The 20759-nt window shown below is 40.2% G+C and overlaps 1 protein-coding gene across 1 annotated transcript; it reads right to left on the bottom strand.

The window, feature by feature from the left end:
• Positions 1-5188: 5188 nt before the first annotated feature.
• On the bottom strand, positions 5189-13107 carry LOC128375020 (uncharacterized). The gene is made up of 8 exons (XM_053335237.1): positions 13041-13107; positions 12000-12136; positions 11413-11474; positions 9838-10076; positions 7260-8263; positions 6936-7005; positions 5675-5840; positions 5189-5309 (listed from the first exon to the last, which is right to left on the bottom strand). Exons 1-8 carry the CDS (start codon positions 13105-13107, stop codon positions 5189-5191), a joined length of 1866 nt encoding a protein of 621 aa, XP_053191212.1.
• Positions 13108-20759: the final 7652 nt, after the last annotated feature.

Here is a 20759-nt window from a genome sequence, read left to right as displayed (position 1 = left end):
CTAGGTGGCCTTCAGATATGTGGTAGAGCACTCTGAGAGCTTTCCAAATATGTCTCTTTCTCGCCCCTGACTGCTTATGTTGAGGAGATGCAGCACTTTAGCAAGCCAAAAAGTGGATCTTTTGCTGCCCCCTGGCTCCGCATAGGAAGGGAGCGTGGCCACAACTCGAGCATCGGGCGACTCAGCTCACTGAGACCTTTCTGTCCGGACCCAGATCCACAACAGAGACGACTGCACTTACAGCTGGACAGTTGCTCGGAACTTTGCAGAGTAATCAATCAGACTACTAGTTATTTTTTCTGCAACTGGGGCTTCGTGGTGCCGTCCAGGCACCCCGTTCCCTTAAATACAGACACAGATCCCATGGGATCAGTTAAGCTTCCTCCTCCCGGAGGTATAACAAACTCTGCTCTAAACTTAACCTCCCCTCCCCCCTGAAATCTGAAGAACACTACAACGACTGAAGGATTTATAATCCTAACCTCCCCGCTCCCCTGGAATCCAAAAACCCGGACAACGCCTTTTGGACAAAGACTGGAAAACCTCCAAGGAACTCAACTCCTATGAATCGCACAACGGATGACGTGTCCCAGTGAGCACAGACTTTGCAGAATAATCAATCGGAATACTACTCATTAGTTTTCCGCAGTTGGGGCTTTGTGGTGCCGTCCAGGCACCCCGTTCCCTTAAATACAGACACCGATCCCGTGGGTACAGTTAAGCTTCCTCCTCCTGGAGGTATACCAAAAACTCTGCTTTATCTAGAACTCACTAAGAAATAATCTATTTTCTGAAGGACTTATAATCATAACTTCCCCTCCCCCCTGGAATCCAAAAACCTGGACAACGCCTTGTGGACAAAGACTGGAAACCTCCAAGGATCCCAACTCTATGGATCTTTCTCAACTCCACCCCCCTTCCCTTCTCCACGCTTCCTAAAAACCCGGACAACGTGGTGGTTAGTGCTCTGTGTACTGCAACTTATTTAAAAGGACTTCTCATTTCCCCCGTAGATGACCAGATATCTCCAAGAGTGTCTGGCTGCAGACCTCCACTGTCAGGCTGCCTCCACTGTCATGACAGGAAATAAACTTTTTGTGCATCTCTTAAATGAATCAGGAGGAGGAACCCATCAACCAGGTTGCATGTTAGTCGTTTTACTAATTTGCGTGCGTTTGGTGTGAACGCACGCAAATTACCAAAGTATATGACGTGGATGGTTTGCAGTTTTGACTGACGCCCAAGTTATTTATTGTCTAAATGAAAATGACATGATGATTTAAAGGCTATCCTTCATTCCTCTCGTTTTATACTCTTACTTATTGAAATACATATATATTAACGGCACTTTTGTCTGTGTTATGTAAGGCAAGGCAAGGCAAGGCAGTTTTATTTATATAGCGCATTTCATACACAATGGCAATTCAATGTGCTTTACATAAAACAGAAAAACATGTAATTTGAGAAACTTAAAACATACAATTAACCCCCCCCCCACCCCCCCATAATAAAAACAAAGTACAGAAAAATAGAAAGACATAAATAAAATGATTGCAGCATAAAATAATAAATTAGCTTTAAAATCATTAAAAGGACATAGAGTGCAAAAGAAAGATTAAAATGTAAAGTGCTTTAAAAGAGCTCAATCATAAGCACAGGAGAAGAGAAATGTTTTTAACCTGGATTTAAAAGTGTTCACTGTTGGGGCTGATTTCAGTTCTGCTGGTAGTTTGTTCCAGTTGTCTGCAGCATAACAGCTAAAAGCTGCTTCACCATGTTTAGTTTGAACTCTGGGCTCAACTATCTGACCTGAGTCAGTAGATCTCAGAGCTCTACTGGGTTTATATTCTACTAACATGTCATTCATGTATTCTGGACCTAAACCATTCAGTGATTTGTAGACCAGTAGCAGAACTTTAAAATCTATTCTATAGCTGACTGGGAGCCAGTGTAAAGACTTTAGAACTGACTGGGAGCCAGTGTAAAGACTTTAGAACTGACTGGGAGCCAGTGTAAAGACTTTAGAACTGACTGGGAGCCAGTGTAAAGACTTTAGAAGTGACTGGGAGCCAGTGTAAAGACTTTAGAACTGACTGGGAGCCAGTGTAAAGACTTTAGAACTGACTGGGAGCCAGTGTAAAGACTTTAGAACTGGAGTAATGTGCTCTGATCTCTTTGTTCTGGTTCAAACTGGAGCTGCAGCATTCTGAATGAGCTGCAGCTGATTAATGCTTTTTTGTGGGAGTCCAGTCAGAAGACCGTTACAGTAGTCGAGTCTACTTGAGATGAAAGCATGAATAAACTTCTCCTGGTCTGTTTGAGACATAAAACCCTTCACTCTGGATATGTTCTTAAGCTGATAGAAGGCTGTTTTGGTGATTGATTTGATGTGACTGCTGAAGGTCAAATCTGAGTCTATCAGCACGCCAAGGTTTCGGACTTGGTCCGTAGTTTTTAGAGAGAGTGACTCCAGATGTTTACTGTAATGTAGATGCATCACTCAATCTATGAGGAGGGTAAAGGGCTTAAAGTGGAACGCTGCACAACTTGTTGCAAGCTGTTCCACTGCCCCCTTTGCCCCAAACACAAGCCGAGCCAAAGGGCAAAGATTCAGCAGCACCTTGATGTGCATATGAAGAATGCCATCACATTCAAAGGTATGGATTTATGTGTGTCTGTGTCTTTGTGTACTCTTATGTCTTTTTATTGACTAATTTAAACTTAAACAGTAGTTTTGCTATAGGCACGCCCGCCACTCCCCATACGCAGAGTACGCAGAGCGCGTAGGGTCAAGTACCTGGCGGGGGCCCCCAAAATTAAGGTTGCTAAAAAAATGTCATGATAGTTATTATGTTATTACATTAAAGAAATGATATACATTAGTTATGAACAGGCCCACCGTTGTTTTTCTTAATTGTGTGCCCTATTACTCAAAACACATGAATGAGCTCGTTGGCTGCGTGCCGTGTAAAGGAGGAATAATCTCTGAACACTTAAACACCTTGTAACCATGGAAACTGGTCCTTAACTTTACAGTTTAGCTTAACTACAGCACATGTGCGTCTTCACCTTCTCCTGTTTACGTCTCACTCTCTGCCACAGCGCAGCAAAAACACAGAATGTCAAAATAAAAGCGGTATTTTCAAAATAAGTTGAGAGCCCTCTTAAGCAACACAGACACACAAAGACACCTGAAACATGTACAAAATGACAATAATAGTATAAACAGTGATACATTATAACTATCAGCTACATATTATATTGTAATGCTGCTGTTAAGAATGTTTTTCATTTTGTTTTATATATTTTGCTTAATATATACATTTTCATAATTATATGTATATTTCATGTCAATTTTAAAATAAATTGGGGGGGGGGGGGTCATTTATGCTTAGCAGCGGCCCTGGCTATAGGGAGACTACCTTTTTTCCTCTTTGTCTTTCCCATAGGACAATCTTGCGGCCAGGATCATTTCTGACTGCAGAAAGTCAGCAGAGTGGGTGGAAACGACAACATTTGTTTTCATCCATGGTGGAGTTGCTCAGTGCAGTCAGAATGGGAGAGGAGGAAATGGCAGAAGCTGCAAAGCAGCATGCCAAGTAATTTCCTTTTACACAGCAAATAATCTGATTGTCATTCAACCGTTAGCCACCATTAGCGTAACTAATTTATTACAAACATCCATCATTCGGTATTATCATTCGGTACTTTGCAAACGTAACCCGTGGTTTTGTGTGTGTGTATGTGTACACCGGAGTCATTTAACCTGTTAGACCCGACGGACCCGGTACCGGGTCGAGCGAGTGCTACAATTGTTTACTGCCTGTAAAAAGTTAATAAAACACTGTGGTGTTCTTTTTCTTCAAATGTTTCAAAAAGATGAGGCTTCAACTCTACCAAAACAACAGTCCAAGTGTATTTTTCTCAAACACAGTTTGTTTGGCAATAATTTAAACAAACAACAACAAAAATAACAGCTCTGTGAATATAAGGGACAGCCGAAATGAAACGCAGTAGTACACATATATCTGCTTGCTCGACTCACTCATATTAGGTGTCAAATTAAACTAGAGAAGCTCATCTTTCTGCTGATACCAAGCACAACATAATCTGACCTAACCAGCTCGTGTCAGCCCCGTAGCAAAGACGCAGCAAAATTCAGCATTTTATCGTCAAAATATGAAATTCAGTGTTTATGTCTCAATATTCCATAAAATAACAAAGCAAATGTCATCAACAGCGATATATATTGTTTCCTTACCTTGTCTTGGTCATTTTGAGTCTATCTGTACAGTTAACCGATCAAAATAGACGCCATGGTGGCCAATATTGCAGATAGAGCATTCTCGCTGCTCGATTTCATACACGGTCTTTTGCTTCCACCTACTGGTCGTGTGTTGGTATTTCAGACTCAATGACACTGCAGTGATATTCTACATCTCGCGAGCTTTCCAACGATGTGTCACACTCCTATAAGACCACAGGTAAACCGGGTAAAATCCGTCAGTCTTTCCATGCGTAACCAGTGTTGATACTAGCGATCTTTACGCACACTGTAAAGAATTGACTGTAGAATTTACAATAAATAACTGGCAAAAAAGTTGTGACAAATTATTGTAAAATCGCAGTTTATTACTGTAAAAATATATTACAACATATTACTGTAAACTTTTTACAAGTTTTTACTGTATATAAATTACAGTTACTTAGTGTATTCTTTTTTAGAAAACAGCAATTCAATGTAATCTAGTTTACAACTGTTTCTTGTATTCTAATAAATTACAGTAATTACCTGGCAACTAAAGTTGCCAGTAAATACCTGTAAATAAATAATACAATATGTTGTTGTAAAATGTTTTACAGTTAATAATGGTTTTTACATTAGCTGCTTTGCAAATTATGCAGATTGTGAATAAAACAAATAATAACAGAGTCGGAGCTGCTACAAAATATATTTATTAAAACTTTCTTAAAACATTCTTTTTTTTAACAGATGTGCAACAGATGCATCTATAGTAACATGAAGAAAAATAAAAGGAAATAAACGGAAAAAAACATTTTAAAAAGAAAAATGAAAGGGATAGTTCAACATTTTGTCAAATTGGCCCATAGCTGTCAAAGACAATTTGTTTTAAAACAAAACATAATCAAACAATGTAGAACAATGTAGAACAGTCCTCTTTTGGATCTAAGCAGAAAGCCATTCATAGTCCATCAGCCGTCTCAGCAGGGAGGAGACATGAGGATTGATGGTGTTCTTCAGCTTTGCTGTTTTCGTGCCACTGCTGGGGTTGATTCCAACGAAACATCTAAAATAAGAAAATGACAAAACTTCATGAAAAACTGTGCTCACAGCTGATTGACAAGCCAGCAAAATCAATCAGGTCATACAATACAAGCCAATCGTTTGACCTTCCATGGGCAAATCTGCAACAAAAATTATGCTATTTCATCATTTAATTTTTGCAGTCCAGGCACGTAGGCAAGCTGAAATAGAAAATATCTCTGACACACACATTATGTAAGGCCATAACAGTTAAAAGGGTAGTTTGCATTTCTTGCCACAAGACTGTACCTTAAGAACTTAAAAACTGTCAAGTCAAAATAATGTCTTGTTAATGTCTTGTCCAGTTGTCATGATAGCAAACTTAACAAGTACTAAGCATCTACTCACCTTTGGATGAATTCCAAGGTGCATGCAGCTTGCTCCTGGTACACCAGATTGAAGCTGTAGTAGGATGAAAACAGCGCTGCCAGTCCTGCCGAAAAGTTGGGGTGTGGAGGCACAACCACCTGCCCCTCGATGCTCAGCATCCACTCCTTTGATGTGAGCACTTCACCTAAACATAAACAAACATATGGTTTATAAGTTAATGTTTTTTTTTTATCTTGTTTTATCTCGTTTTTTTAAATCTCGTTTCCACATAAGCATATCCACAATAAACTCTTTGCAATACTTCACAAACATTTTAATTCCTTTTATGTGTTGATATTATTGGCCATTAAAGCTGACTGATACAACACAAAGTGGTCTCCATGACAGCAGGCAATGTTTCAGATATGGATGCTGCTAAAATGTGGATATATCACACACATCTTCCACTCAGCAGTACAGAAAGATCTACTATTAGCAGAGCTTCAAGGTGGGCACCCAAGATTAGAGTGACTAATTTAGTTTCTGACCAAATGTGGGTGTTGAACAACAGACAGAGGAGGGTTTCTGCACAAAATGATGACATCCCAGTAAAGCAGACCTTTAGTTATGGGTTGATCAGTGTGTTTATGTGTATGTTTACCAGATCTCTAAATTCTCCTGTCATTACAGATCCTGCCACCCTCATCAGTCCATTCCCCTCACATGTGTTTCCCTGCCCATCTCCACACCTGGAGACGGTGTTACATTATTATTATTATTATTATTATAATAAGTTATCACCCCCCTTCACATACTAGTCCATCTACTCTTGTCCTCTGCCAGATGTCTAGAGTGTTTGTTCCTAGCTTTCCAGCATTTGTTCTGCCTGTCTGCCTGTTCCCTGGTTTTGGAGATTCTGCCTTCTCTTCTTCGATTTGTCTGCTGATCGTCCTGCCTGCCTGGTTTTGATCCCTTTCTGTTATTTTACACCAAATAAAGCCTTTTGAACTTTTGGTTACAGCTTGAACCTTTTGGAATGGCAATGTCACTTCATTTTATACTATTAGACATGTGTCATATTAAATGTATGGATTCTTTGCCAAATCACATCACATAGGTCACAGTAGCCCTGACGTCTGACCTCCAAAATCTAATAAGTTCATCCATTTTTCCAAATTGACATTTGTGCCAAATCTGAAGAAACTCCCTCCCCTAGTTCTGGAGATATGGTATCTTAGTTCAGTCAAAACAAACACACCCTAGTGTGTAGGCATTAGAAATACTGTAGCCTATAGCATACCTAAGACAATTAGTCTTGGAGAGTCAGGAAGCAGCAGTGTTCTTTCGGCATCAGCTGCGGTTCCCAACACCTAAAAACAAAACAAAACAGAAAAAATTGACAGACAATTACTTTCAGTCTCAATTTTGAGTATATCATCATAATGACCCAATACACCTTAATAGCATGCCTCTAAAATCAAGAGAAATGGTAGAGTGTGAGAAAAGGGCTGCAGAAATGTCTTTCATAGGATGACTTTTTAGTTTTATCATTGAGAGGTCATTCCACTTGAGTAAAGAACATGTGTACTTCTGCTGTCCCTTCAAACTACAATTTCACACTTACATCTGTCTGCAAAATGAGTTCGTCAGGGTTCTCTTTGAAGTGAGCCATAAGCAGGAGGATCACACATGGGAATGGATCACACTTGTCTTCGCTGTACTTGACCAAGATGCGCTCTTTCTCATCTGCATTAGGCCCTGCTGTCTTCTTCTCAAAAAACTTGAGGATCAGCTTCCCTTTGTCTTCTACGGCCTGCTCCATTTTATGCAGTATGTCAATGTCAGTAAGCAGTTGGAAATGGCTGTAAAGCTCTTTTGGTGTGAAAAGATATGGCCATTGATTCTTCAGCTCAGTGATCGAAGGGGGTGGGCTGGCATTGATAGTTTTTCTTTGCAAGTAGTAGGTTGCTTTCATTAAGTGAGTCAAATGTCCTCTATCTGCACCAGATGGCCCCTCAGTGCTGTAGAGGTCTTTCATTTCTCTCTGTTTATCTTTGAGACTTTCTTCAGTTTCGTCCACTGGACAGTCAGGCTGCCATCTTACGCAGCCATATTGGTCAGCTGGTCCTCTAGCTAGATCTGCAGGTGATTTTGAGACATTTTTTGACTTCCTTCGTCTAGAGAGAATGCTCCCACGATTAACATGCTCTACCCGTGTTTTTAACTGAGTCGCAAGGGATCCAAAGCCGCTGCCAATTAGAGTGCCATCTTTCATGACATCTGCAAAGCTTTTGGGATGCTCCCTTACAATCTTCCTGGCCACTGTCTGGCACTGAGACTTTGATGGATTTAATGCACTCAGCCTCATATCATCAACAACCACCCGTACCATTTCCCTGCGGTCTTTAGCAGAGGGACGTGTCTCCTGCGCAATGGCGTTTCTGATACCAGTAGGCATTCTGTTCCAAGGAAAAGTGAAGATTTCAGGCCAGGAACTTAAATTCACTGTCATGCCGGAGCTATCATAGCTCAACGGACTTGGAGAGGTAGAGCGGGATTGAGAAGATGAAGGATCCTGTGTGACGGGATTAAACATTAGGTCGGGGGGTTCGATGGCAGTCAGGGTCACTACAAGGGAAAAAGAAGAATGACAGCAGTACTTAATATCTACAGACAAAATACAAACTTCTAATAAACTTTTTTTGTTGTTGCTGTGCATTGTTTTTTATATGCAAAATACCTTCAGTTTGCCATGCGGTGATAAGCCTTCGACATTGGATAGGTGTGATTGTAGCAGAAACATCCTCCTCTTTAATAAACTGTAGGTCACTTAGGGATTCCACACCAATGCTTTCCAGCTTGTTCAGGAGGGACTGTAGTTTATCTTCTGGTAAACTGGGTAGTACTGACAACACAGCTTGTTTTATGTCCTCCCCTGGTGTTGCCATGTTAGTATATATCTGGGAGCGAGTGATGGATAATGATTACTGATGTACCGTTCAGATTGTACCCCATTAAAGGATAATAATCAAGCAGGTCTTCTTGCTTCACACAGGTGTAGCCTGACTCCTGGACAACTTCTGTTAAACTGTGAACACCCAAATCAGGAAAATCCACAGCTTTCTGCCTTCTCACAATAAAGTACACACAGTCACCATGGTGGATCAAAATCAATATGATCTCACCAATGTGAAGGCCCTCATCATCTTGTCCTAAAACAACATGCATTCCTTTTTTGTACTTTGTCCCTTTGACTTTGACAGCACATGTGGCTACAGTAGAGTCATGTGTGAAGTTAAATGGTGCAGTTGCTACCTTGATTCTCTCACTATAGTCATCAACATAGAACTCAGTTCCTTTTTCAACTTGTATGACAGGAGGGAAAAAACTTCCTGCACATAAGTATGCTTGGAGGAGCTGGTGTCGTTCTGCAAGACTAGCACACAGGTTTTTAAAGTTGTGTAGTTTCCTGGCACACTGTTTAAAAAAAGTATGCTTGCTCTCAAATCTCAATGTCCAAAGACGGATGAGAGGTCCAAACTGAAGGATAAGCTCAGGATAGTGACAGAGATAGTGGTGCTTAGGTTTAAGAGGATGGTGTGGAAACAGCTCTACTCTGGACTGAATGTATTCCTCAATAAGAACATTCAAGTAGGCAATCTGATCTGCAGTTATTGCTGGTGCACACACATAAGCAACTATCTCTCTCAAGAGCAAAATCAACTTCCAGACACCATTTTCAGAGGGATTGTTGATCCTGTCACCAATTAACAGAGGCAGTACTCTCAAGAGACACCAATTCTGTACAGCATGACCACGCAACTTCTCACTACCGGGGTTGAACTCAGGCGGTTTGTCATCTGCTTCATTTCCAAGATATGCAAACCGACTTATTCTTCTGTTCAACTCAACAAATGAGAACTGTTTTTCCTGGTTTGCCAAGTGGTTCATACACAATGCCAGGTCAACAGATACAACACCCTCAAAAAGGTCATGTCCAAGACATGGTGGAAGACCAGGCTGGCAAACATGAAAGTAACAAAGCTGGTTGAACACAGAGTCAAATTTTATGCCACACACTGTATCTGTGTTGCCCGCTCTCAGTTCATGTACATGCTGCTGATATGATTGTTTTGTTCTCTTTGACCCAGTGGACAGTGGACTCAACCGAAATGTCACTCTGTCTACATCACAAAACCTACAGAAATGGGAACTCTTGCTGAAGTTTTCCACAAAGCCACCAATACAGTGAGAGCCGAGATTATCTCCAGCTATCGCACATACAAAACCTTTGATGACTTTGCCATTATTCAAAACAATGCCACTGTCCTCCAGCTCTTTCAGATCCTTTATCAGTGGGCTGAAGACAATTTCCTGTCCGAATGACTTGAAGTCTTGTTCTCTACAGAGAAGAACAAGCTGCATGTGGTCGATGTTTGATCTGTTGTAGGGCAAAATATCACCAAGTGTCAGATAAACTGCCAATACCTTATGTTTTTTTCGGGCTGCGACGCTGATCTGTACGCAAAATGTTGTTGCCTTTTTTTAATATGTCATTTTTTGTGAGCTCTTCAATTACATTAGTGATATCTGTGTCAGGAATCCCAAGCAGAGACAATTTCTCTTTGAGTTTGGAAAAGATATGTAACTGAGCAGCATCATGGATGTCCTGGACTTCCTCAATAATAGTCTGAATTACTGATGCTGGTAAAACTAATTTGGCCTGAAGCCTCAAGTAAAACAGAGACAAGTTTTTTTAAAAGAGGTCTTCATCCACAACATCATCCAGTTCTGTGTCTGTATGTCCTTCATACTCGAAGAGAGAGGTAGAGGGCGGACTCACAGGTTGGCAAGGGGTTTCAAATTGTGTTTCTTGGGCTGGGTGTGGAAACACCACCTCACGTATTTCTCCTGCCAAACTTTTTTTGTGTGTTCTCGAAATGTGAGATGCAAATGTAGATTTTACACCAAATGTTTTCTCACATGCCCTGAAGGGACATGTTATTTTTCTGCCCTCTGTTATATGACCTTTCAGATGATTAAGCAATTCCTTCACATTTGTAAATATACCCTGACAAAATTCAATCTGACAACTCAGCGTTGTACCAGTAGGCTCATCTGTAGTACTTTTGTCAGACTTGTATCCTTTATGATCTCTGTACAAATGAGACTTGAAAGCTTCAAATTTTCTGAATGCACGAGTACAATTAGGTACACCACAGGTAAAAGGGCAGTTTGCTGCATTACTGTGGAGTTTCATATGATTAGTAAAACCTATTATAGTTTTACTCTCATGTGCACACTGCTTGCAGTAATACATTTCACACCTGCGTAGAGCAAAATGAAAGAGAGAAGAGAAAAAAAAGAGTTATTTAAACAACAACTAAAAAAAACAACAAATGTGCATAGTTTAGTTCTCTACATTTTACAGTGTTTTTAGTGCAATACCGGGGAAGTAGCTATCTTTTTTTACATTAATATCAATTATTTTAACATGTACTAATGAGTTTGAAACGATTTAACCACAGAAGGTTTTTTTTACACACAGCTATGGGTGTGCACATAAAATTCTAGCCTGATGCCTAGTTTGTGAGATGACAGACACATGCACACCTGAATGCATGATTTCTTGGCTGAGATAATTGTGTGTAGGCAAATTTAATTTACTTGAGGTAACCTGGACACAAACTGAATCCCAAATAAACTTTCACTGCAACAGACTGCGTAGTCAAATCAAAAAAATATTTCACCTGAAAATCCCGTTCTCCGTGTTTTACTTCAGGTCTTCAGTGGTGGTAGTCACTGCATGTGGCTTCCCTTGGCATCCCCTCACCTGTAGCTAAAAGATGCACAAGTTGAAAAACACAAGTGCACAGAGACAGAGAATGTCTAGTGTCACCGATTTTCACAGACAAAGGTCAATTTAGTGTTTTTATTTATTTTCTAAATGAGATTAATTATGTTTTTTTTACCTCAAAATCCTCTTCAGTTGTGTTTGATCACTGTGGGCTTCAGTGGTGGTGCTCACTGTGTGTGAATTCCTTCAGGTCTGTAACGATATGATGCACAACTTGTAAATCACAGGACATGGTAGATTATTACTTTATTATTCATTTATTTGGCTCCGCTCTGTTTAGCATCTGCTCCCGTACCACGTGATTACACGCACCCAATACCGTGCCTTGTTGTCATAGAGCCATTCAAGGACCCTCGGAAAGCAGAGAATCTCGCGACGCGATTCATATGTCGTTCATAGCTCGTTACTATCATAAACGGTCCAGGTGTTATTCAATGTTTTGTGAAACACGTGAACACGTTGCACCGATGCAACGTTCGTTTTGACACATGATTGGTGATTTGTTACGGGTGAGAACGGAGGCTCTCTGCCTGCTGTCTCACAGCTGAAAACCAAGCTTGCAACATCAGTACAGTACCTGGCCTCCACCCCTGTGTCACAGCCCTTATCTCTCCTACCCGCACGGCGACACAAACCTCCGTAATCTTTTGTTTATGACGGTTGAGACTACACAAACACACGTGCAGCAACGTCGCACGTGTTATATCATTATCCACCGCTAAATTTATTGATTTTTCGCCGGCTTCGTTGTAAGCAAGTGCACATGGAGGAGAGGAGTGGTGGAAAATAGTGGAAAAGCGAGCACACTTGCATATTTAAACCCAATTTCTACGAGGTGAGCATTTCCAGCTCGGTCCAAAATGGTCCAAAACGCCACTAACTTAAAAAAAAAACGTAACCATATAACTTTCTCTGCCGACATTACCCAACATTAGAGTGCATGCATGTTACCTTAGCTGTAATGTTGCCTGTTTATCAGAGAAATGCAGAGATGGGATCAAGTCACACATGTGCAAGTCTCAAGTAAGTCTCAAGTAATTTTCCTTTTGAGCAAGTCAAGTCAAGTCCAAGTCAAGTCACCTTTATTATTGCAATTTCACCCGGTGAATCTAATCTAAATAAAGTGAAGACAATATAGAATAAAATAGAATAGAAATTTACGACAACACCATTCTCAGCCTGCACTCATACCAAGTAATTTTAGATATTAATTTCATATTTTATATTTGTGGTGTTTAAGAGAAAAACACAACAATGTCACTGTATAGTTAAACAGGGGCCAGGTTAATCAGCGCCCTGCTGTTTAGAGTGTTATGTGTGTGTTAGTGTTGTGTTGCAGCAACATCTGCAGCAGTGAGAATGTGGGGCTGAAGGAGAGGAGGTTAAAAAAAAGGACATGTTAGCTCCTCGCTATGGCAATGCTGGTAACAGGTGACTGTTACTGTTGTTGTATGTCTATTGTGCGTCTGCCCCTGGTCTGCCCCGACTCTGAACAGCGACTCTAAACAGCGGCGGCACGCGGCGACGAAACAGGGTCAGGCCGCTCACCGTCACTGAAACTCCGGATGAAATCTCCGATTGAATACACTGAGCTGCGAGCGTCATTGCACGCCATGGATGTATTACATTATAATAGGTCCAACGTTACACCCGCTGCAGCGACCCGATGGCCCCTTTGCTCCATATCAAACCCAGGCGGGAAAAAAAAAAAAAACACCGACTAAGCTGGTGGTGAGAAATTCGGCGGTGGCGGCTGGTCATCAAGTCATGTGTCTCAAGTCAATACAAGTCCAGAGTCTTAAACGTCCGAGTCAAGTCGCAAGTCTTTTTTTTGTTTTCAAGTCAAGTCACGTCAAATAGCAGATAATAGAGTCGACTCGAGTCCAAGTCACAGTGACACCCCATCTCTGGAGAAATGCATGTGAAAACAATGCTGCCCTCGTGCTAAATGCTACATTTGTCTTAGCTAAGGTTATGGAAAATTACAGTCACTGAAACAAATATTACTCACCAAACTGCTGCTAAATGCTACATTTGTCTTAGCTAAGGTTATGGAAAATTACAGTCACTGAAACAAATATTACTCACCAAACTGCTGAATTCTCAATTCTCCTCTTGCTGCAGTGTCACCGCTCCGCCATTGCTTCTTCTCCTGTCTGAACTTCTAACCGCCAAAATTCGAATATCAACAGTATTTACCTGTAATACACTTAATCTACATGCCGGAACACAGTTGCTGTAATTTTTACAATATTTAGCCGCGAAGTTATGCAGCAGTTTACTGTAATTAGTTTTTACCCATAATGCATTGTGATATACAGTTAAACATTGTAAAATGACAAAACAAGAAGATACTGTAAAATTTTACTGTAGATATTACAGCAATTCGTTACAGTGCACATTACGCGCGAGCGCTTTCAACCGTTGTATTTTGAGGACATTTAGCAAGTTTTACAACATCTGAGAAGCAAAAACAAAACGGATTACAATACTGGAGGCCTTGGACGAAATCCAGAACAGGAGTGATGTCGAGGTAGCAGACTCATCTGATAGCAGCAATGCTGAATATGATGAAGAGGAGGACAGCTATTTTCTGCTGCGCTGGGATCCAGTCTATGAGTAAGTTATTGTGTTTCTTATACATCTTGAACAACGTTGCAGTACATGTTGGCAATTTTACAGACAATAGCGACTGTTTTGGTTTTTATTTCACCTTTTCAAACAATAGCGTCAGCTGATCTGTGTAAAGGGACGAGCCACAAAATGGCGGCGCCTACTTTGAGGTTTTGTTTTCTGTATGCGTGTATAAAGTTATATATGCATTTTGTTGACATGTTTTTCACAAAATCTGATATTTTACTTATTTATTTAATATTAGTGATTTTGTTACTATTATCAGATAGCCTAAAAACATGTTTTATTTCCCCTACACTCTCACTCTAACAGCTGATTTGTGTAAAGGGACAAGCAACAAGATGGCGGGGGGTTTCAATCCTGACCTTTCACCAAATCTGATATTTTACTGTTTGTTTTCATGTTAGTGATTTTTTTCTTACTATTATCATTACACTATTATTATTATTATTATTATTATTATTATTATTATTATTATTATTGATTTCATTTCACCAACCTGCTTGTATGTTGTTTTTTTCCATGATTTGTGCTGCAATCACTATTTGTACATAGTAGCTAACCTCCCCCACCAAAAATCAAGATCAAGACACTGTTTGTGCCCCCACTATATCCAGCACATATGCTACTGTATGTGTGGTTGAGTTTTCAGTTTTACATCTTTTCTAAGTGAGTGAAGGGTGTAGTAGTAGATGTGTGTAGTGCCCCCACTCTGTCCAGCACACGTGTGGTTGAGTTTTCAGTTTTACACCAATAGTTAATTAACTAGTTAGTTACTGTAATAATAATAACAAATCTGAATTTAAACTCAATTTGCCTGACTTATATTTATCTTTTTCATATAATTAATGCTCATTCAACTCTGTCTGGCCCATATCTGTCGCGGCATCTGAACGCTCTTTCTCAGCCTTGCGCAGGCTGAAAACCTGGCTGCGCAGCACCATGACGCAGGAGAGATTTGACTATTATGAAAAATCACAGTGGTCCCTCTCAGAAAATAGTTCTGAAGTCCATGAACACTATTCTGAATCTCTGTGTGTGATTTGTGTGACAATGGAACCAAATGGCCCATTAAGCCCAAACAAAAGGTTGAGCAATGATAATGCTAATAAGGTGGCTGGGTTTACCTGGCTTAAAGCACTGAATAGACCAGGGTTGGCTGGTACATATGTGCTGTATAATTGCACATAATGAAATACAGTCCTGTGGTCTGTTTTTGTCATTTCGTATTATTATTTATCTGAGCCTAAAATTAAAATACGAAAAGGCTTTTTTTTCGTTTTTCGTGTTAGATTCAAAACAAATAACAAAATAATCAGTAGTCAGTAGGTTATTTCATTTTTTGATTTGATTCAATGAATTTCGGATGACCACTGACCTGTCAGTAAAAAATCATAAAACATCAGAATGTGGGCTAGTTTGTGACAGAAGCGCCATCTCCTGGTCAAACCCTGTATTACAATGAATAGGTGGGTTTACAGGAAAAGATAGACACGCCCAGGAGAAGGAGGGGGTCTCTCCAGCTGCTGGAACTCAGCTGGAACTTGGCTGTCAGTCGGCTGCCATTCAGCTGGCATTCAGCTTGGAGGGGAACTTTGAAGTGCCTACCACTGTATTTTTATTATTATTTTTATTTTCCTGCATTTTCTCTTTAGATGTTTATCTGCTGTTTTTTTGCTTTGGCAATGTAAACATATGTTTCCCATGCCAATAAAGCCCCATTGAATTGAATTGAATTGAATTGAATTGAATTGAGAGACAGAGAGACAGACAGAGACAGACAGTTACAGTGACAGGGAGAGACAGACAGACAGAGACAAGGACAGAGAGAGAGACAGACAGACAGAGATAAGGGGCAGGGACAGAGAGAGAGAGACACACAGAGAGAGACACACAGAGAGAGAGAGAGAGAGAGAGAGAGACACACAGAGAGAGACACACACAGAGAGAGAGAGAGAGAGAGAGAGAGAGAGAGAGAGAGAGAGAGAGAGAGAGAGAGAGAGAGAGAGAGAGAGAGCCTGAATCAGGGACAGAGAGACAGACAGAGACAGAGACAGGGACAGAGAGAGCCTGAATCACTTACTGAAGTTACTGAACAACCTGCCTGCCAAGTAGCTGAGGAAGTGTATATGTACTGAGGAGAGCTGCAGCTGTTTTTAAGACAGAAGAAGGTCACAGAAAACACTGATCACATTTTGGTTTTTACTCTTAACTGCACTTTATGTGAAATTAATGCATAAACACTTACTTTTAAACTTAAACTCTGTCAGTGTGAAACTGCTGTTACTGTATGCTGAGCTTTGAGTCATGACAGTTTAGGCTTCTCTCTAAAGACTATTATTAAAGGAGTATATTCAATGAGGATTGTAATCATTTATTTAATTCATTCATTAATAAAAAGGGGCTTGCTGCTAGAGATGCAACATTATGCTTCTAATATTTCTCAGAATGTATATAAAACAATAATAATATTTTAAAATGATTAGTAATGTATAATATTAATCAATATTAGAATGCATTGTAAAGACAAAGAAGATTTGGAGTGTGGTGACAATTCTATACAGAAGCAAAACATTGAGACAGGAGCATGTTCAGAAATATCTCCAGTGAGAGGGAGAGAAACAAGGTACCTGTGTCTTTAAACGTCAAAGCCAAGGCAAGTCACAGCAGACTCAGGGTGGGGGAGGGGATGGCCCTTAACAGCCTACCAAACTATTTTTTGAAGTGACCTTCAGTATCAAGGTTTCTCTTTTACAATGAGGTGCTGGAGCTACAATATCAAAATCACAGTATCAGTCTTTACTAAATATTGTCTGAATATGCCTGAATTTCATGTCAAATTATTTTTCATAAATAACATTTTTTTTTCTTTTCTAAATGTATATTTCAAATGTAATATTAATTTTGATAGGCATATCTGGTGTAAAACGTGTGATAAGCTCAGTTAAAAATAAACAGCATTTAAAAATGGCAGAGTTCTGTTGGTCTGTTTCTCAGAGTGAACTGGTGCCATACTGCGTGTCCCTCTGAAAGTTCACAGGCAGGTCAGCTGCAGGTTGGGGTGGGGGAGGGGAGACATCAATTAAGCACCTGCACAGCCAAACTTTCCCCAAAACTACTGCTGCGTTCAATGCACTTGGGAATTACTGGTTTTCTGGAACTAGATAAATAATTATTATTCTTAAATGTAGAACTGCTTAATCCCGTTATGTTTTGTAATTAGATCCAAGGTACAACAACAGTATTAACAAATGTTTTACTCATTCAAACCACCATATGGCTTGCATGACTGAGAATTTTGTCATTTTTAATACACAGTTTTGGTATACTACATAGCATTTGCAAAACTCTCCTTAAACTGTTTTTTTTTTTTTTTTTAGCTTATGACTTCATATGAGTGATCAACTCCATCAGCAGTATTTTCCCATTGGAAAAAATAAATGAATAAAAAATAGTATTTTCCCATTTTATAAAAGTTTCCATTCAACGTGACGTTCCACGTATGACGCATTGTAGTTTCCCACCGCCCCTGAATGCATCATGGGCCAACTGCGGTGGAAACGGAGAAGAGAGAGACTGCAGCAGCACCACGAAGCCTGTGTACGGAGATATCAGCAGAACAATAAGAAGACCAAAAAGAACACCAAATTACACTGCAACTGATTAAGGTACGACATATTTAATTTTACTTAACCTCTTAATGCACGCTGTTCCGCCTGCGGGACGGGTCGGAAGTTAGGAGGTAGCCACACGTTCTTCTGAATGTTTTAAACACCAACCCTTAAACATGTATATTCATGCCGTACATTGTACCGAGGTTGATTGTTGGTTTGATATTGGATATTCGGATATTCGACAGATATTCAAAATAAGGAACGGTGTCTTTTTTTTCAATACCTCCCAAGCCATGTCACCTAGTGACTCCAAACCAATGCAGAATAGTTCTCCTATGTAGTACCAACCACACACACACCTTTTTTTACATCAATTGTATGCACACTCTATTTTATGATTTTTTTTTTAAGGAAAAGCCATTATTTCCTATAAGAAATGGTCTCTTTTTTTCAATACCTCCCAAGTCATGTGATCTACTGACTCCAAACCAATGCAGAATAGTTCTATGTAGTACTAACCACACTCAGCTTTCTTTCTTTTTTTTTTTTACACCCATTGTATGCACACTCTATTTTATATGATTTAAAAAAAAAAAGAAAAGCCATTATTTCCTATAAGGAATTGTCTCTTTTTTTTTTTCAGGTCCTCAAACTGGGCACCAGTCAGCCTGAGGTACCGCTGGAAACTTGTCATCCAGTCGGAGCTCCTGGAGGAGACGGTGAAATTCCCCCAGCTCCGTGCGCCTCCGGAGGATGTCATGTATCCACACACGACGGCGGGTGGTCTTCCGGCGCTTCTCGGTTTTGTACAGCAAGTACAGTGTAGCGATAGTGTTTATGTCTGGCATGATACAAACAATCTACAAGCCGTTTTTTTTTCAAGCGTATGGCGTCATTTCACTGCCAAATACGGCGCATAAAAACCATAATCAGCGCGCATAAAGACCTCTCTCTGACGACCCCGCAACCCCCTCTCCTTTCTGATTGGTCACTACTGTCTCCAGGTCAGAGCCAATCCGACGCAGAGTAGGGCGGGTCAAGATGTCAGAGAAAGAAGAGGTAAGTTGAGGAACAGAGACAGATATACAATGCTAGCCTATAACAGTAGTGGCTACGTTTAAAGTTACGCTACGAAAAATTGCTGACCCAATACATAACATTCTCATAACCTTCCGTTATAGTGGTCTGATCACAGTGGAGAAGACCTGGCATTTTCATAGGGCTATCATGGCTGAGCAAGTTTGTCTTACACAGTTAGACTATCTCTCATATTTCATTTTGATATCATTTGATTTTATGCCGGACCGGTGGGGTAGTGTTTTAGTGGGAGGTATGTTTATGAGTTTCACATAAGTCACCAAAGTGAACAGTGTAGTGACCAATCAGAAAGGAGGGGGGGGTTGCGGGGCCGTCTATTCAATGCCCGCCCCCTTTGTGCCAAAACTCAGCAAAGGCGAGCGAGTAGAAGGCACAGAGAGTGACAGCGAGTGTGTACACAGAGACCGTGAGCGCGCAGAGAGTGGTCTTTATGCGCGCGGTATTTGGCACTGAAATGATGCCATACAAGCTCGATTGAAGCGAATGGAGCGATGATCCAAAAATTGAAAAGCGGCGCGATTCAAGCGATTAATACGCGTCAGACGCTTTTGGTGTGAACACCCCTTGAGACTGTCTATTAATGTGCACGACGTGTAATTAATGCACGACGCATGCGCACAGTACAACAGGACTGACTCTGCTCCGGACGTTACAGGATCACAGAGCAAGGTGTAGCACGTACGACGGTCATTTCACAGGTAAGTTATTACTGTTCTGTTTTAAATGTGTGATAATATATAAGTCTGCACGTAGTTTGATGCAAGATATGTCACTGTTCATAAGTTAATTTAAAGTTAGCATAGCGCACGACACATTGGTCCGTGCTGACCTGTAAGTGGGAGGGCTGCCGACTTTCCTGATAAAAATAACTAAGGTTAGGATATTAAAAAAGCACCAACGTAACGGTATAACGGGGGGGGGGGGTTTGTTCATTACAAATGCTATAAATCTGTTATGTGTTAATTGTTTTATTTAACTAGACAAAACAAAATGTTCATTTGTGTTTGTTCATGATACAGTTTATTTCTTATGAAGTCTCATTAAAATATTTTTCTATCTATCAACAGGAAGCAAATCAGAAAATAATGTATGCATGATATGATATTGTTTAGTTATTTTCCCTTATTCATCCATCATAACGTAATATTAAAAAGAATTGTGTCTCTTCATTTTCAGGGTGCCCTTTGGAGGAGCCAGTGGACTTTGTGGACAGTTGGAGTTGAGGTGTAGGGAGAGGAGGTCGAGGAGAAATTCAACAGGGAGAAAGAGTAGGCCTCTTGTGATATGAGATGGTCGTGCAAAAGATGCAATTTTAGGTCATCAAAATGTTTAGAGCTCATAAAACATTCTAGGTTGAAGCATCCACACACTGGTCAAGGCCGGTCACTACCCTGCTTGTACTCAGATTGTCCTTGTTTATTTAAAAGTTGGGGGGCACTTCATGCACATTTGTCTAGAAATCATACACAGACTCAACAGTCAGGGCAGATAGTTTCATTTTCGTATCTTGTATGTAATTCATGTAGTTTTAACACAGAAGCAATATTTTGAACACCTCGGGGCTCATCTGAAAAAGCATAAAACTGTTAATTGTGTTTTTAAAGATTGTGACTACAGTACGAATATATATTCAACTTTTGCTTCACATAAAAGTAGGAAGTACAATCCTCACTGCATTGAAGATTTTAAAAAATACTGTATTCCAGACACATTCAAGTCAGGCAAGTGAGGTAACAGAGGATAGTAGTTTGATTGAAAGTGAAGTTAAACGTTAAAAGTTCTTGAATATCTGAATATTATATTTCTGTAATGAACGTTTTTCACTGCATATTTGAAAAGCACTATTCCAGATGTGTACTACATGTACAGAAGTATTGGGACACCTGCACACTCTAATGCAATATTTATTTCCAGTACAACA

This window comes from Scomber japonicus, chromosome 16 (assembly GCF_027409825.1).
Source record: "Scomber japonicus isolate fScoJap1 chromosome 16, fScoJap1.pri, whole genome shotgun sequence".
Taxonomy (NCBI): Eukaryota; Metazoa; Chordata; class Actinopteri; order Scombriformes; family Scombridae; genus Scomber; species Scomber japonicus.
This window is presented reverse-complemented; position numbering and strand designations above follow the sequence as displayed.

Excerpts from the sequence above, each read along its gene's own strand:
- LOC128375020 (XM_053335237.1), bottom strand. The coding sequence starts at position 13,107 with ATGGCGTGCAATGACGCTCGCAGCTCAGTGTATTCAATCGGAGATTTC. Across the intron at positions 7,006-7,259 it reads AACTCATTTTGCAGACAGAT|GTGTTGGGAACCGCAGCTGA; the intron begins GTAAGTGTGAAA and ends TTTTGTTTTTAG. Across the intron at positions 5,310-5,674 it reads ACCTTGGAATTCATCCAAAG|ATGTTTCGTTGGAATCAACC; the intron begins GTGAGTAGATGC and ends TTCTTATTTTAG.